Raw genomic sequence first — 19,611 nt, forward strand, 5'->3', positions numbered from 1 at the left:
AACACCCCGAACGGGAGTTTCGAGGTATAATAAATAAGTATAAATTATTAATAAATACTTTTATACAGTGTTCGGATAGCCCATTTTCTACTGATAGCCCATTGCCATACTACGGCGAAGAAGAAAGCGGTGCAACACCGAGGAATTCGGGCTTTCCTACTAGAGGAATCGTAGAAAAATCGAACACATTACCATAGTACGTTTATTGTAGAGTGTCACACTAAACCGGTAGCGGGCTTTCCGACAAACGCGAGATTATCGCGAGAAATGGAGACGGTGCTTGAAATGTACTCAGCCAGGAATAGGCGATAAGACGACCAGACAACATAAAGGGCGCTCCGAGTTCACAGTCACTCTTCCTGTGTACGTTCCGAGAGGCAACACCTCGCTAGGCTGCGGTAGGTGCACGACTCTTCTCTTTTCATTAAATTGTCTTAAGGCGGAGAAATGAATTCCTCTAACGGTAAATGTATATTAGCCGATTGCTAACACCTTTTTTATAATTGCACTTGAGTACTCGGATAGACAGCGCGTGAGAGCATTATCAGCCAGTCATATAAAACCTGTAGTCCGTAACCTGGTCGCTGGAGAGTTTAGGGTTCGACGTTAAAGTATCAACACCATGAACCTAACAAAGTTTGTTACACTAAACATTAGTAGTTTATAGTGTGAATGAGCTCAGTGCATCGTCAGCCTGGAAAACAAGCGCTGCCACATTCCACACCGTAGAGTGCCGTCACATTAAAAGTTTTTTTGTTGTTGTTTACTTCTTATTACTTTGGGGGGGGGGGTGCCTATTTGGGGGTATTGGCCAAAATTAGAAGCCTTTTGGGTGGATATTGCGATTCATTGACAAAATTGACCAACTTACAATTTTTGAATGTAAACCGGGTGTGTATTTTCTGATCCCAGCGCGATTGCACGTGAGTAGAACGAATTTGCAAGTTCTCCGCAGAATCCTGATTCAAGGCAAGCGGTGGCGTCTGCAGTCCGTTTGATGACGCAATTTTCGTCGTAACACGGAGATTCTGTAAGAAGAAGGTTGTCGTAAAACATGGAAAGGAGGAAGAAAAGCAGAGACGGTGTTGGAGAGAAGAAGCCGCGCTAATTGATCGGCAAGCCCAGACAACGTAGGAAAGCGAAAAAGAGGCTCAAAAGAAATGTAGCCGGAGAATGCGTCAAGAAGTATCGTAAGGCTTTTCCCTTTGAACACATAAGAAGGCTTAAGCTTCTGCTAATATTTTACTCATGTCACTTCCAAAAACTTAGAAGAAACCAAAGATCACTATAGCTATTTAAAGTTTTCGCAATAACGTCAAGGCCAATCAACGAAGTAATTGTTGCGTTACGAAATATGCAAAAAATTCCCACCCCATTTTTATTTAAGTCCACCTTGCTCACGCCCAACGCGAAAGTGAGCGTATACACTGCAAAGAGTTATAGAGATCGCTCATACGGATACCTATTGAACAAAACATACAGTAAAGAGCGGAACAATGCTGATATCGTAAAAATATTAACGCGCGAATTTTTTCTGTACTAGGCCTAGCAACATGCCTGAAGAATGTCTTGGAACCGGAATACACAGATTTGCACCGGGCGACTGTGTGGCCGTGGTATCAAAGGCGGCTTGCTCCAATATTCATGAGAACGGTCCCGTAAAGACAGCAGATAAGTCATCGGTAAGCGCAAAACCATGTTGTATTTCTTCATTGTGATACAATTGCCAGTGTACTAAAGTCACTGTGTTTTTTTGGTTGGTAAGGATGTTATGTTGCAGATACCCTCTCAGGTTGAGCCGAGTATTTTTTACTTAGCATTCAAATAGACGGGCTCGCTCCCTTTTTGTTGGCAATTTTAGTTGTGTTTTCTAGCATGCAATGGTTATCTTCGTGTTAAAAATACATCTGACGTAGCGTAGTGCTGAAATAAGGCAAGATAACAACTTAAACCACAGTGACGCTATTTCATAAAAAATGTAAACACAACCAAATTAAGGATACAGCAGATCACCTCAAACGGATACCGCTATACTTTACGGGCGTTGATTATTTTAAGTAGCTGATCATGCCGAGCGCTAGAAAACTGGAAATAACTTCTTACCATTGACCCAAACTCTGTCCGCTAACACAACGGGGGTAAGTTATTATCGTTTAGTTCCAGCTGGTTGGGTATTCTACTTTATCGGGTAAAATAACGACTGCAATGTAAAGTTGGCTCGGCTGCTGCCTGACACGCGTGAACGAGAAGGCCTCAGATACATAGCTTCTTAACCAACCCCTTTAGTCGAAGGATGAAACAAGGAAAAACTATAAACCGGATTGCACGATACCCAGGTCAGGTAGTCACGAGCCGGGGCTTCTCATTCGAGAGTTCTCACCATTGGCACTCTACTGAGAAATCCCATCTCCTACACTGCAAACCATACGAAACAAGGTAATCAATATGTAACCAATATTAAATAATGTCTTGGATGGCTCTAAACGAAGGCCTCCGGTATGTTACATTGGCGAGCGTTGCCAAGACCACCATTGTCTTCAAATCTGGATATCTAAAAGAGGGCGTCGCGATTACATTTTTCCGTTCGACTTCCAAATGTGTGTCAACGCAGGTATTATAGTCTCTATGAGAGATTTTTGCACGCTAATCATGAATATAGTAACCAGCAAAACATGAACCTAGGCCTCCATTCAATGTCCTAGTTGTTTATCAATAAAAAGTTAGGGATGTGCCGATCGACAATACCCGACAAATAAATAAAAAAACACAAGGGGTAAAGAGTGATTAAAACTAATAGAACATGTTCGACAATCGGGAAGTTATGCTTTCGCACTTATGCGTCCCCATTACTTGTGACGTCTCCCCGTAATTTATATTCGCGACGCTTGTCGGCCCGTCCTCTGTGCACATCCACCGAGGTTGTGGAAATCAGAGCGAGTTTGGGGCAAAGTCAGGACAGGATAGAGAGAACATAGCACTGAATAACTGTTTCCAAGATCGGAATAAGAAAGCAAGAAACCCCGACATCAAAATGCATAAAGATAACCTGGGGGCTGAAGTGTGCGGGACGCTCTCATTGCAGTCACAAGAAAACAAATCATACATACGCGAAGCAACAGACGGCTCTTATAGATACGAAACGCAAAGAAAGTACCGACACTTGATAGGAAGCTTCAGATAACACCGGAGCACAATGTCCACCCCTAGCTGCAATTCACGCAATACAGAGGAATGCTTATAGGACCGCAATCACGCTACTCTGACGGAGGACTATCTACTGCAAAATACGCGCCATAAAAGAAGGTAATAAGAAGAAATAAAAAAAAAGTCAGGAAGAGCATCCTACTGTTTTGCAGAACATTTAAGTTACATAGAAAGCGTTATGTCGTAGCAAACACGCGTAGCTCGCGACGACGATTTTAGAAAACTCCGAGCCACTAAAAGCAGAACAATTACAGCTGAGAGAGTGCATTTTCAAGTTTTTTCTAATGGTCAGTAACCGCTGCCAATAAAGAATAAAACCACAGCGAAGGAATTCCTCTTCTTGCGGGGAAGTATGTTCTTTTCTCTGGATGTCAAACGCCGGAAAGCCACCCATGCATCTGCAAAACTAGTCCGCATTTTTCCGGGCCCCCCTTCCACTAACCGGAAGGGCGTCTGCTCGTCTCTCCCGCAACAATAAAGGTTCAAGTGCCGCCCGGCTTGATATATTCCTGCTAATCTCCTCAATTTTTAAAAGGAGACGAGAGGAAAGAAATAAGGCTCACAAACACGCACTCACACACATAAACGCCCGGAAAAAGGCCCGTACACACACACACACACACGCACACACACACACACACACACACACACACACACACACACACACACACACACACACACACACACACACACACGCAGGGAGAATCCATCTGTAAAGCAGATGGTGGCGTGTACTGTGCCACAACATTCAACCAGAGCACCCACGCCTAGCCGTGCGGGGCAGCGCCATGACCGGGGAAAAGAGGCTCCTGATAGTTTAGCAGACGCCGATTGCTTGGACCTTTAATGCTCCTTGGCGAAGGCAACACAACACTTTGGTCTCCGCTTCTCGTAGACGGCACCTCCGGCCTGACCCTCCCGGGGCAATCGGTAGTCACCTCTTCTTGTCCTTGCCTTCATCTTTCACTTTGTTATCCTCTTTTTAACATTTTTCCTGTCACCGCGTTCCTCCTTTAGTTCCCCTTTTTCCTGGCGGCTAGGGTTAACCTTGTGTGGCGAATGACCCTGCGTTCAGCAATATTTTTTGTAGTCGTGGGGGATGGCTGGCGTGGGCAGGACTTTCCCGCGAGTTCCTGTCCCGTCCCTTTGTTGGGCGCCTTGGTGGGTGGCTGGCGCCATGGCCAAACAGATTTTTGATTTCATGGCTTCCTTTTTTCGTTCAACTGATGCTTCTCAAAAAAGAGGTGGCACCGACGCAACTACCAAGTTCTTTATGAACAATGTGAACAACTTCCCACGCTTCCACGTGGTGCATAGTAATGACAAAGAAAAAACCGCACGACTCGTCTCACCTTTTGTCGTTGCAAAGACCTTAACATCCACCGTTGGTGAAGGCTACAACAGCAAGAAGCTGGCAAACGCAGACCTCCTCTAGAACTGCTCTACAAACATCAATGTGAGAAACTGCCGCAACTAACTTGTTTTGGAGGCATCGCTGTAACTGTCAGTGAACACAGGTCACTGAATACAGTCCGAGCAGTCATTTCAGATACGACCTGAAGTATATGTCGGAGAAGGAGCGTCTTGAAGGCCTAAAAGAACAGAACGTCACGAATGTCTACAGAATCAAAATAAACGGGAAAACAAATAGAGACTAAGCACATCGTCCACACCTTCGCATCAAGCATCCTTCCTGAATCTGTTGAGGTTGGGTACACGAAGATGAAACTACGACAATATATACCAAACCCACGCCAACACTACAACTGCCAACGCTACGGCCACGGCTCGCTGAGCTGCCGGGGCCAAGACACGTGCTCCAAATGTGCCTCCAATGAACACCTCGCCGAGAAGTGCGAATATGAACAACTCTGTGTGAACTGCTAGGGCAACCACGCAGCGTACTCCCGCGCTTGCCCGGCATGGAAAAAAGAAAAAAAAAGAAATTATCTCACTCAAAGTGACAGAGAAACTAACATTTGACGAGTCAAGGCGGCGAGTCTCACCGGAAAATACCCGGTCATACCCCGTTGTCGTGCAACAGGACGCAGCATCACAGTGGTCTTCGGCGCCTGCTGAGGCCACAGAGTGCGGCTCCAGCAAGGCCCCTTGCGCCCCCGGTGGAAGCAGCTAGCGCTGCGCTACCACCACCAAAGCGGGCTGCATTGACCCCTGGCTCGGCAGTCTCCAAGGCCTCACCCCGCACGGTTAGGTCGAACAGTTCAACAGACGGGTGTCCTGTACGAACCTCCAACGTCTCTGAAGAGACGATGGGTACAACTGAAGGAGGTTCTGCGCCCTCTACGTCAGAGGGGCGGCGGAACTCTTTAAAAAATGCAACGAGAAACAAGCTCCGAATCACAGGATCAAAACCCTAATTTTCAGCCCATCAAAAAGCTAACATAATATTCATTTTCCACTGGAATTGCAGAACAGTTTTAATTAATATAACTGATCTCAAAAACACCTTCGCCCCTTACTCACCCGTGGCCGTTTGTGTTCAGGAAAGAAACTTAGGTCCTCAACACAAAAATATACAAAAAGGTTTCTAGGTCGTCCGCTGCGACCACGAGCAGGCGAGTAGGCTCTCTGTTGGTGTTGCAATAATTGCCCAAAATGGCGCAGCAGCTCGTGAAGACACATTTAAAACCAGTCTAGAAGTAGTGGCTGGCACCCTGCTTCGAACCACACATCACAGTAACACGGCAATATTTTGAAGACTTGGTAAGTCAACTACCGGAGCCCTTTTTTATAGTTGGCAATTTAAATGGCCATTTTACTTTTGGGGGGAGTGAAAAAACTGACACAAGAAGTCACATTTTAGATGACTTTATTTTGTCCAATAATCTCTGTCTTTCAAACACCGACACACCTACATACTAGACTCGTCTTTTAGTTTCCCTCTTTGTTTATAAATTTTAAGTGGGAAATCATAGACAATCCATATGGCAGTGATCATATATCTGTGATCATCAGCGTAAAATCTTCGCGAACCATTATTCCAACGAAACCATGCCGGTGGAAACTTCAGCTTATAAACTGGAAACTGTTTACTTTCCCCCCGCAAGTTTAGACAAAGGTTTCTCGGACAGTTTTAGCATTGACGAACTGAATCAAGTATATACATCCTGCATCGCTATTGCTGCACGCGTAGCTATTCCACAGTCCACGGGAGTGGTGATGCAAAACCGCGAGGTATGGCGGACCCCAGAATGTAAACAGGGGGAAAAGGAGCAAAATAAAGCACGGGGTGTATTTCGAAGAAACCCAAGAAAGGAAAACCTCATACATTTTAAAAAGAAAAGAGCCTAAGCAAGGTACATCCGTCGCAATGCCGAGAAATCCTCGTGGCAAAATTATGTCTCTTTCATAAATAGCTCTGTTGCATCAAAAAGGTATGGGAGCAAGTTCATGGGTTAAATGGGACTTCCACCCCCTACACACACACCCTGTTAACTCCACCAGGTGTACAAACAAGCATAACAGAGGAGGCATATATACTGGGGGAACACTTATCCAGAGTTTCAAGTTATGCATATTCAGTGAAGAATTCTTGAAGTACAAAAACACAACAGAAAAACAAAAACTTCCAACAATGGTGGAACAGACGTACCATACAACAGTTTAATTACACTCCAAGAACTAGAAAGACCTCTGTTGGCCGGTAAGAAGACCCCCCCCCCGACCCAGATGAAATACTTTACCAAACGCTTGCACATCTTTGGGGTCCATCGGTTGAAGCACTCTTGAAATTTTAAACAAAATGTGGGTATTTGGAAGAACGGCAGAAGGTTGGAAAAAAGCATTCATTGTAGCACTCTCAAAATCTGGGAAGCCGCCAACCTCTCCCAGTACTTACAGACCTATTGCCCTTACGAGCTGTCTTGCCAAAATATTCGAACACATCATAAATACCAGAATGACCTTTCTTCTAAATCAAACAAAGTTCCCGATGTTCACCAATGCGGGTTTCAAAAAGCATGCTCGACAACTGACCTTCTTGTCCGCCTCTAAAATGCTGTACGAGAAGCATTTGTACACAAACAGCATTGCCTTGCTGTCTTTTTGGACGTTGAGAAGGCGTGCGATACCACATGGGGATTTGGGATCATGTGCGATTTAGTAAAATTAAGCATCCGTCGAAGAATGCTGAAGTGCCTGAACGACTTTATGGCAAAACGTTCATTTCAAGTGCGCCTGGGCTAAACCCTCTGAACGAACGATGTACAGAAAAACAAGGTCCCTCAGGGGTGTATTTTAAGCACAAAACTGTTTGTTGTAAAAATGAGCTATATATCAAAAATAATTCCGAAGTCAATTATGTATTCTCTCTGTGTTGATGATCTCCAAATACCTTAAAAATCGTCGAACGTAGTAACATGAGAGATTTAAGTACAGTTAACTAAAAATAGACTAACAACACGGGCGGAGAACAACGGGTTTCAGTTCTTACCACACAAAACAGTAGCTATTCTTTTTTCATTCAAACGAGGCTTACAGACCAATCTCAATCTACACCTCAAGAAAATCGACGTGCCTATACAAAACAAACACAAATTTCTTGGCATAATGCTTGGCAGAAAACTCACTTTCCTGCCTCACATCAATATGTTCAAAAAGAAAGCATCCAGATCTCTAAACATATCCTGTCACATCCCTCTAAACGAAGTCCTGTCACAAAAAACTGGGGTTTAGAGACGGCCTGCCTTTTAAAAATTTACCGCTGTGGTTACGCTCCTGCTTGCATTATGGCTGCCGTGTATATGGCTCAGCCAGAAAATCATATTTGACACGATTAAACCCAGTCCACAATTTGGGTGTACGCCTCTGATCTGGGGCATATAGGACACCAACCATCAACAGTCGTTACGTCGAAACAAATGAACCATCACTCACAGACAGAAGAACAATGCTGACATGCTCATACTTCCTAAAAATCTGTTCTCTACAAAACATCTGTGGTACCCCATAGTCACAAACGCTTTGACAAGGACACTGTTTCTTAAAAAAAACGAAGCAAATAAACAATTACTTATTTGGTTCGAGGAAAATGGCCAAGGGCTGAGTATGTTGGAAGAATTACCTACAATTGCCAAGAGACATGACCAACTACCAATTTGGTATACATTTCCTACTGTATGTGAAGTTACACTAACGCAGTTTCAAAAACCAAAAGACCACGTGAACACATCATGCAGGAGTTTGAGCAGTCAACGAAAAATATAAAGACCGCACAGCTTTTTACACAGACGGGTAAATAACATCCTGCTACGTTGAGAGTGCAGAAGTGGAAGGGAAATTGGAAAAGCTGGTGAGGGTACCTTAATGTTCCTCGATTTTCACAGCGGAATGTTACGCCAGTGTTGTGGTTGTAAAAAAATCAATGAAAGAAAAAATAAAAACGGTATTATCGAGCCATCACAGCCCTGAGATGCAGAAATGCGGCCCAGCCTGTAGTAGGAGACATAATACACGATGCAGTAACAGCCGAAGCTCTCTGACACAAAATTATATTCTGCTGGGTTCCTAGCAACATGGGAAGTAAGGGAAACAAGAGAGACCACAGGTCTGCCGCACAATCCAGTAATGGAACGATAACTCAAGTAAACATTCTTCACCGCGACTGCATGAATTTTCTACGAAGTAAACTCGCAGCCAAATGGCAGTCCTTATGAGATACAGAAACAAACAACAAACTGCACATGGTTAAATCTACTACATCAAATTGGCAAACGAGGAGACATGAAGATCGCCTCACAGAAGTCATTCTGTGCTACCTTCGCATAGGACACACTCATCTGACACATAACTTTCTCCTGATGAAACAGAATAAATCAAAATGTGAAGAATGTGACCAATATCTAACAGTAAATCACATCCTACTCTCATGTGCAAAACTTGAGGTCATCAGGAAAAAACATTTTCCGCAGTTTTACAAACAGCACGTCCCTTTTCATCCTATATTGCTCACAGGAGACAATGCCTTTGTTGACGTTTCCTCCCTTCTTAGTTTTCTAAAAGGTGCTGAACTCTTAAACAAGCTCTAAATGTTCTAAAAATAGGCAAACACACACAAAAGTAAACACACGATCACTGGTTTACCGCATGATAGCTTTGGTTGCTTATGTGGCACAAAACTCAACTCAACTCAAGTCAACACACACACACACGCACACACGCACACACACACACACACGCGCATTCGCGCACACGCACACACACACGCGCACACGCACATGCCCACGCACGCACACACGCATGCACGCGGGCACACATACACACAAGCACACACGCACACTCGCACTCAAGCGCGCACACACGCATGTACACACACACACGCACACACGCACGCGAACGCACACACACACACACACTCACACGCACACACACACACGAACGCTCGCCCACACGCACTGCACTGTAAAGGCGAGAAGAGTAGCAAAGAATTTCTGTGCACCAGGTATGGGTTCCAGACTTGACCTTCCTTGTGGAGTTACGACCGCAGGGCAGGCCCTCAGGAGCGGGCAAGGCAGGCCTTCGATTGCTGTCGACGCTTCTGGAGTCGCACCGGGTCATTTCGCAATCACTATAGTACTATCAGTGTCTGAAACAACGGTTACACGTGCTCCAAGCGGTCGACTTTCAACCAGTGCCATTCCTTTCACCTGAAAAGCAGTGTTGGTACGGTACCGCAATTTTACTTGGCACTAGAATTGTCACCGTAGTTCACATCGTGTACTTCGCTCCATGGTTGTGGCCCTTTTTGATGCTCTGTGACAGCACAGGCAGAAACTGGCTCTTTCCCTTTTTCGCGATGTCTGTTTGTTTTGGGTTCATAAGTGAGGCGACCATATATAGCGCATTGTGCCGCTTCCTCAGGATAGTTGCGGTAGACTTATGCACAATGTTCAGGGCGGCTGGTCAAAAAGGCATGTTGGGGGAGCTTTCATCTCTCCATCCGCGGCAGCTTTAGTGCTATTACACATGTCTGGGGATATCTTTCTGGGGTTCGTCATGTTTTAAACATTTAGTAAATTATCTGCAGTCTTAGCTGGGTTGTTTGTGTTTGCATCCTCGCTGTTATAGAAAAAAAACAATTGTAAAGCTTGCATTTAGTGTGCAACGCAGGAATATAGCGGAACTTGGGGTCTACCTAGCTTCTTCCCTTGTTGCAAACATTTCATAGGTTTTACTAAAATTTCCTAAGCTTTGTTCAGTTTTGCGATGCTCTGGCTAGGCTTAGCTAAGTGTTGAGGGGTGAGGCCTAGTTGCGCATAGCAACGAGCGGCATCTCAATCTTCCTCTTTTCGTAGACGCGAACAGAACTCAACGTTGACAAGTTTGTGGTATACCACAGCCTCTCTAAGACACGACAGCTGTGGCCGAACTCCGTGATCAGGAATTGGAGCTGGAAATTGTCATGAGCGCCATTGATGTATTTTCGGGCTTGGCAATAAATGTTCCCTATTACTAAAAGTACGGAATCGTTTGCCGGCCATTCCGCCTGTACTCAACAGCACGAGTGTACCCGCGTTCCCGTTTTTTATACTATGCTATAAGGCATTCTCCAAACCATCCTACAAGCACGATGGGTCCCTAAGAGGGTCCACACCGAAGTACTATTTCTAGTTATTCCACACATTAGTGCTCCCAAGCCTGACAACCATCCCCGTTTTTTGGTCATGGAATAATTTGATAAAACAAAATCCGCCTCCTCCCAGGCGGTATCTGTCGTCTCCAAGTTTCCTGAAGGAACCAGTGGCAAATAATTCGATGCAAAAAAAAACACCAAAAACAGCCGAATAGTTATTTAAATCAGGATGCAGCAGCAAGCCTAAATCTCCTGTCCAAAACACACATGGCAGATCTGGACATCCTTGGCACGCCCAACCACAGCCTCAACAGCTCGCAGGGTGTGATACCTAAGCCTGATCTGCTAAGCAAAACAGAGGCCGACCTTTTGGAAGGCATCAAGGATCAAGGCATTACAGCTGTCAGGAGAATCACCATACATCCTGACATTGTAAAAATACCAACCGAGCACATATTTGCGACATTTACCTGATCAAAACTTTCTCAAACCATCAACGCTTGTGGTATTAGGTGTGGAGTATGTCTCTACATACCTAACCCGCACCGCCGCTTGAAATGCCAGTGTTTTGAATACGATAAAACTCCGTGCCGCGGCAAAACAACCTGTGCTTAATGAGCCGCACACGAGCACCCCATCATAAATTGCAACTCCATTACCATCACTTTTACAAACTCCCCGGGACCGCACGCGGCATACTCCAGGACACGCAAAATATTTCAGCAAAAAAAGACAATATCAACGTCGAAGTTAGGGAGAACATCGCCTTCAAAGATGCGCGAAAGAGGTTCGCCTCTTTTCATCTGGGGAAGTACGCCGACGCAGCTCACCGGGAGGCGGAGCGGCGTATTGTTTCGGCGGGGACCCAGAACCGTACCGCACACGCTCCGTACCCAGCACCGTGAGTCAGACCTGGTCCCGCCCCCATCCCGCCTCAGGTTGCCTCTGGCAGCCCGCCCGGTCCCGACACCACTTGCCGAGCAAGCAGCGGCTGTGGTGGAAATCACGCCTGTTAGGGATGCCGCTTGACCCAGTGTTTGTCGTGGGCTGGCCAGAACCACTCGCGAAGACACGTAGGACACGAAGATAAAGGCACCCGCGGTGGTTCCCACCCGCGCAGCACCGCCTCTGGCTCCTGGGGCGCTTCTGAAGCCATTGGCGGTCGCGGCTCAAACGAAGGGCACTGGAAAGGGTCCCAAGTACAGAGGGTCCGGTCCGCCGGGCAACCCACTGACATGTGATGAGGATATGAATGTGGGCCTCTTCCTAACTGCTTCGCAGCGGAAGGACCGGGTTCCTTCATCCAAACCTCCAAAAAAGGTTAAATATACCCTTCCAAGAGTGAAAGGCGCGATAGACCTCAAATAAATAGTCACACTCCAGTAGCTCTGAACACCTAATAATGGGAAGAAAAATATTGTCAATGGCAGAGGCCTTCTTAATATTCTTGATGATGCGTACGAGATCCTGCATGCTAGTTAGCCAAGTGCAATGTGTCCAAGAAACACAGTTAAACTCAAATCACACAGATTTCTTATATATTTATATGGTTTTCAGAAAGATAGCGATGCTTTACACACTCTTCGGGCGGTGTCGCAATCATCAAATCAAATCAAATCAAACTATTTCCATCGAGAGTGTTGAAGTTTCCAATCATCACCCGGAAATCCTTAGCATGCCACTCTATCGCTTTGAACACTTTTGTTGAGGCTGTAGCAATCAGCCCCATAATATTTATAGGTTGATAACGGTATGCTCCATTTACATTCTTCCTGATTTTTCACTGTAGAGCTCTGACTTCGAGGTACTGGTTGACCAGCAGCCCGAAACATATATTCTGACAGGCGACCTGACTGCGCAAAGTTCTCTTTGGGGCTCTTCTCGCATGGATGCCCGAGGTAACCTGACAGATAAGTCTCTAACATCATCTGGAGCTTGCCTTTTCAACAAAAATCGGCCTACATACCATTAATTAGTACACAACACATATTCACACTTTGAGGTGGCTACTGGTTCTGCAGTTCTTTCCATGTTTTAAGGGGGCGTGGGCACGCACCCATAGGTACTGACCACTTCAGCACCTAGCTAGCATATATCGGTAAAGGCCAAAGCAGTTTATCTTTCCAGAACAGGTTGAATGAAACAAGAGCAAACTGCAATGCATTTACCGAGACATCCAAACTACACCACACATTCATTGGACACCTACACGCTGAAGAAGCTACCCAACTCCTCACGGCGCACATCCTCGACGCCACCGAAAAGTCCATTGCCCACGCCTCTGGTGCCCCGCGCAACCAGAGGAGGCCGTGGTTGAGTGAAGACTAGGCAGGAGCGACAGGCCCAGAACAAGACGTGAGTTATCCTTCGTTATTACTCCACGTCGGGTAAGCTCCTCTTGTTCAAACGGCCAAACGCGTTTAGAAAACGTTTGCACCGTGAGGCAAAAAGAGATAGTTGGCGCTCATTCATAACATCTATAAACTCGTACACAGACACACGCAAAGTATGGACACGTATACGCAAACTCAAAGGACAACAGACACACAGCCGGCCCATGGTTAGTACAACAAGTGACACACTGGAAGGCCAGGCTAACACTCGCACAACACATCACAAACGTTCCCACTTCAGCAAACTCCACAAACACTTCCCTGAAATATAAAACCTTTTGTGAAAGGAAGTCTCTCCGTGGCAATTATAAGTCACAACGCAGTTGCAATTATGAATTTACACTGTATTATTGAAGGCTGCCTTAAGAGCATGTAAACCTATAGCTCCTGGTTCTGATAAGATTACGCACACCATTATACAACACCTACACCCAGACACGCTTGAAATACTCCTATACCTATACAACAAAACATGGCTTTCGAAGCAGCTGCTAGAGTCTTGGAGGGAGCCAATGTAGTGGCGTTCCTGATAGCGGGACGGGACCCCTCCTCCCTCCCAAGCAATCGACTTATAGCTCTCACAAGCAGCCTCTGCAAGCTTCTCGAGAAGATGATAAACAGGAGACTCGTGTGCCTTTTAGATACGAAGCAGCTTATGGTGGCGCCTGTAACCTATGCAGTTGTATGGGTGCGTAGTTCGGCGCCACGCACCGCTGATGGCACCGTTGTTCGGTGCCAGATGGCCAGCCATCAGGGATGGTTATTGTGGCAGGATGATTGGCCAACCAAAGAAACCGTTACGAGATAGCTTTGCGTTCAAGCACCGTCATCATCTTCCCGTAGGGGAACCTCCTCCCGCAACGCCACGATGAGTGCCAAGGTCAGCGCTGCCGGTAACGCCTCCTGCAATGGCAGCGTTAGCGCCAGTGTCAGCGCCGGAGATAGCGCCACGGAGGAGAAGGCACATCACGAAGAACAACAAGAACAAAGAGCAGCACCTCTCGCCGTGATCGTCCACCCGAAACACGAAGACGCCGACACTCATCCAAAGCGACGACTTGTTGCGCCTGATCAAACACGGAAGTCCGTGCGCGGCCGTGCGCAAGTGCCAGGACATCATGGACCGGGACGAATACTACAACTTGATGAGGGTGACAAGCGCGGAACAACATGAGCTACTGCGCGAGATCATCCACCGGCAGACCACTCCGTCACCACCTCCGTTACGGGTTTTCTTCACCGGACTGGCCGGTAGCAGCAAGACGTTAATCCTCCGGCTTGCCATGAACCTCTACAAATGGTACAGCAACACCAGCAACAACAGCGCCTACAACGCGTTCGTCATCTGCGCGCGCACAGGAAAGGCGGCTGTGGCAGTGGGAGGAACCACGGTGCACGCGGCTTTCAAGCTCTCTCGAAAGACCACCGGCCCCAACAAGTACGGAGGCCTCAGCGCTAGCTAGTTGAACACTTCTCCGTGGCCTTCCGCAACACGAAATGTGTGATCGTAGACGAAGTGAGGGTGATGTCTGCGGACACCCTAAACGCAGTCGACTTGAGTCGACCCCATGGCTGCTTTGCGTACTACTCAGGGTGTTCCTACGGGAAGATGGTGAACTTTTTTTGAGTACGATGATCTTTTCGAGAGCTCCCAGGCAGGCTTGAGGGCAGTGAGATCCACAGCTGACCAACTCGTCGCCCTTGAGTCATCCTTGACCAACTCGTCGCCCTTGAAAGCATCAAGGCCACTTTCACCTAAAAACCATTTTCCACTACGGCCTTTTTTCATCATGAGAAAGTATGGCACCACTTTGCAATACAGGATACTTAGCTACCTGCAAGCGTTCGGTGTTCCGGACAGTATGTTTAACACTCTACATGACAGAATGAACCATCCGTGTAAGCGTTGGCACGGTTTCTAATGTTTTTGTGCAGGAAAATGACGTGCCTCAAGGTGGCGTTTTGAGGATCACATTGTTCATACTCAAAGTGAATTCACTTAGAAATGCATTGCCACGAACCATTTCCTGTTAATATATCAAATCAAATTAAATCAAATCAAAGTTTATATGTTTCATGCTAGTGCACAAATACATTGGAGTAGTACCGAAAGAGGTCCCGAAGCCGAGGAGGTCCCGACGCCCTGCCTAGAATATATATGAAGTGGTGGTTTTTATAACATGATGGGCCAAAATTTCTTGATTGTGCTTTTAAACCTCAGTATCGGCAGAACTTGAGTTTTTGCTAAAGTGCGGTAACGTGAGCGTTATAGGGACTGTGCGTAATGATGCGTACAGCTTGATTTTGAACCTGTTGCAATGAGGCGAGATGAGAACTATATGTAAGTCCACTCCCCATGAAGGTATACACTAGTTTATTTGAATATCGATAAAATCATAGTACAGAGTAATAAAGTAGAAGTACCAAAGTTATAAAGGGCCTCAAAAAGTATTCTATTACCATAAGGAGTCTTTTTCGCTAATGAATTGATGTGAATATCGAATTTCAGAAAACTATCCAGTTCAATACCCAAGAAAGTGCAATGGCAACTGAAAAAAATGGCGTGAGAAGAAATGTAAATCGGTAGGATAGTACTTGTTTCTCTCGACTTTGAGCAAAACATCATATACTTGATTTTAGAAAAATAATTGCTGAGTGGTTGTCATCACAACACCCTGCAATTTGCTTTAGGTCATAATATAATTGTTCAGTTTGCAAATTCTTTTGCTTATTCCCGGTGAAGACCGTACTATCCTCATTTTACAAAAGGCAATAAGTTGTTGGACCGAGACAGGTTGGAAGGTAAGTAATACAAACTAAAAATAAAAGACCTCCAAAAATTGAGCCTTCCGGAACACCAATGTTAATAGTTTTTCTAGTAGAACTTACTCCACATATATTAACAGTTTCTTGGCGATTCTTTAGGTAAGTTTGGATTGTCCTTAATGCTGGGCCTACTATTACATATGAACTAAGTTTACTAAATAATACATCGTGGGTTATAGAATCAAATGCTCAAATTATAAATACTGAGCCCACATATTTCCCGTCGTCCATTTTTTTTTATTTTTTTCTAATGCAGTGATTAGAGCAAGGTTAGTAGAACAAGCGCGACGAGAACCAAATTGTCCTGTTTAATTAGTTTCTCTACCACGTTAACGAAAAAGGACAAGTACGAAATTGGACGGTTGTTGGCTAATTTCCTTCTGTCACCATTCTTAAACACAGCTGTCACCTTTCTACTTTTTAGCTCCCGAGGAAAGTTCCCGGACTTAAAGATTAGGCTACAAATAAAATAAAATACTTCAGATATTATCAGGGCGTTTTCTTTAATGCAGCTTCCATAAATGTTATCGTCACTGGGACTGTTAGGTTTTAGATTAAGAAAAGTCCCGCGCACTTCCCCATGGTTTTTTGGGAAAAGAAAAAAACAACTGTGACGCGTGTCGCGGGTTACTTAAGCGCTGCGTGGTTGGTACAGGGGGTGGGTTGGAGATTTAGGAACTGAAAGCATTTGCTATGTCGATTGGTCATAAAACCTTGACCATCAACAAGTAATTCAGGAATTCTATTGTTTTTGGTGTTTTTGTTACGAAAAGAATTTATCACCCGCCACTGCTTAGCAGAATTGCTACCGGCTAGAAATATCTGTTGTCCGAAGTAGTTTCTTTTTGCTTTACACAGTAAACGAGAGAGCACGTTAACTATATTTTGTAACGCTCTTTTACTGAAGTATGTAAAGGCTGTGTTTTTATTTTTGGTAGAGGTTATCCCTTTTCCCTAAACTTTTAGGTAGACTTTCTCTTATCCAAGGGCACTGGCGTGAGGCATATTTTTGTTTACAGGATACCGCCGTCATCGAAGCTGATACGGATTTGCCTACTATTGAAAAAAAATAAACTCTAGGACATTTGAGCATCTTCACATGAGTACACTGAGAAAAAACTTGCGGTAGCAATTTGTTCAGAAAAACAGATCTTCTCAAACAGAGATATTATTGACGGTGTATGTTTTTTTAAGGAAGAGACAGAGTGGAACCCAAGAGCTATAGGATTTTGGTCGGTGATGTTGGTACGTAGAATAAATGCGTCCGGCGGGGACAAGATATTTGTACACACGTTATCGATAAGATTTCGTGAACCATCGGGCTGGTAAAGGGTAGGAGTTACAGTTACAAGGGTAGGTCAGTTACAATACAAATCCATCACCGTTAAAACAATTTATATATTCATGTTGGCTTGAAGAAATGGTATCGTGGATGTTGATATTGATGTCTCCCACTACAACAATATTTTTGTCCTGGGATGCAGCGGAATGTAATACAGTATTTAGTTCGCTGCAGAAATTGGGACATGAGGAGCTGGGGGACCGATAAATGCTACGAAATATGGTGTTTCTGCCGTCGCTTCCAGAACTAGACATATCAATTTCAATCCATACTGATTCACAATCTGCTACATTGAGTGAAAGGTCGTGCCGGCGTCTGTACCTGGTTTTCGAGAAAACAACAAAAAAACCCGAACCGCCGTAACTTGATGTTGTACGGTGACAATATTCCGCGCAGTATGATGGGAAGCAGTAACAATTTTTGTCCCAGTCCTTAAGCCAACTTTCGGATACGCAGATTATACAAAAGGGGTCACTAGTTAACGACAAGGCAGAGTGAAATTCATCATAATGCTTTCTGAAACTCTGAGACAGGCGGCATATTTATGGACCAGAATTAATATTCATTGCGTTTTTTTTCTTTTTGCTTTCCACTTACTGGGTCTACTTTTATCTCTCACAAAATTGTACGGTCTACTGTTTCCCTCTAAATCGCCTTTGTCTATGTTCTGAGTATGGCTATAGGTTCTTCCGTTAGCTCTAGGCCTGGCTGCCTCCCAGCGTGTATTGTTCGTACGTCCTGAACTTCACATTTGTAGCCTAGTTTGCCTTCATTATATCAACGGGGGCCCAAAAAAGTTACTGCTTTCCCCCCTGTGTGCTCTCCTCTCCTCCTTCCTAGCCTGGGGCTAATATATAATCCGTCTCTCTGAAAAGCTTGCCTATGTCCATTACTGCCCAGTACCTTGTTCACGTCAATCACTTCAAGCCCCAGTACCATGCCTCGCAACTCTATCCCCCTGTTAGCAGCAAGTATTGCCCGTTCGGTGGGCTTGCCTTGCTTGGTCACCTCCGGATGGTGCAGACATAGCATAACAGCATAGAAAAACGCTTCTCTATAGGAGCAGCCCCACTGCTCTAACGGTCGGCCTTTTACAGCTTCGCCTGCTGCGCAAGTAAAAAAAACCTGGCTATCGCTCTATGTAAAGGTGGACTCGCCCTTCGTCTCCAAAAACCGAAAAAACAGAGGCTTATTTTACAGAAGCAAGGTAATGTCGCGTTACATATACAGAGTGAGAGGAGGAACGATGAGAGCGACTGATCGGGTTTTGCCCTCTGCTTTTTTATTGTGACTATTTCCCCCCACCAGTAAAAGTTCGTTTATCGCGGCGACCAAGGAAAGAAAAATAGGAGGGAAAGAAAAGAATTTTTAGAACAGTTCCACTGAACGTGAAAGCTGTCGGAAATGCAGAACAGTGGTTTGCCACAGGGGATGTGGAGCCCTTTTCCGCTGTTCGCTACCAGCACTCACACCCTTACGCTCTCAGTCTTACCCTCTCTTGATAAATTTAACAGATTTATTCCATGCAATTCACATTTTCCGCCAATCCCACGTATTCTGATGGAGCAGCTCGCATCCTCTTTATATATTTTGTTTCTTGCTCTGCACGAAACGGCACGACGTTCCGTTGTTTTTTCGCTTGCTTTCAGCTCCCACGCGCTGGATCCTTGCTGTGTTATTTTGAACGCACCGCGTTTTTTCTCGGAGGCCACTCATTTTTGCTCACTATTGCGAAAACCAGCCCAAGACCATTCGTAACTAAATGAATGTGGGGCTGCCAGTTAATTATGTGTATTTTTCTTCAGGTGTACCTGCAGTTTTCTTTCAGTAAATATTGGGAAAATATGTGACACGTACCAGTGGTTCCGCCAATTGTGAACGGTTCTACTTATATAAACCTCTTCAAGTATCTCTATAACTTGTGGCCGGAGGGCTGGTTAGAATAACAAGCAGGTATCTTTTTGAAGCCTCTATTTGGACGCGTGGCGCCTCAAGATTCTCTTCGGGTGCGTGACGCCGCGTTACTGCATTGGCTAGATAGCGTCACATCTAGCGAACTACGGCAATAAGCCGGGCCCCTAAATGCTCGGCACTTCAAATATAACTGTTGGCACCGGGTGAGCTAAGCAAGCGGCTATTCAACCGAAGTGCCTCTGAGCTTCGTCTGTCAGTGCCAAACGCTTTCGCGGTGCCCTGAGCGATCGACACATGCTAGCTACCACATGGAATACTGGAGCGCTGAATTTATCTGTTTG

At 45.3% G+C, this 19,611-nt stretch overlaps 1 protein-coding gene across 2 annotated transcripts in view; it reads left to right on the top strand.

The window, feature by feature from the left end:
- The first annotated feature begins 301 nt into the window (after nt 1–301).
- LOC144165143 (uncharacterized) overlaps nt 302–19,611 on the top strand; it is a 139,630-nt gene continuing 120,320 nt past the window's right edge. For both annotated transcript variants that reach the window (XM_077695246.1, XM_077695245.1), the window contains exons 1-2: nt 302–398; nt 1,544–1,682. In XM_077695246.1, the coding sequence (XP_077551372.1) occupies nt 1,554–1,682 (129 nt within the window). In that variant the 5' untranslated portion in view covers nt 302–398; nt 1,544–1,553. The remainder of the gene's footprint in view (nt 399–1,543; nt 1,683–19,611) is intronic.

Source organism: Haemaphysalis longicornis, unplaced genomic scaffold (assembly GCF_048455015.1).
Source record: "Haemaphysalis longicornis isolate Haplotype H1 unplaced genomic scaffold, Haemaphysalis longicornis Haplotype H1 scaffold_14, whole genome shotgun sequence".
Taxonomy (NCBI): domain Eukaryota; kingdom Metazoa; phylum Arthropoda; class Arachnida; order Ixodida; family Ixodidae; genus Haemaphysalis; species Haemaphysalis longicornis.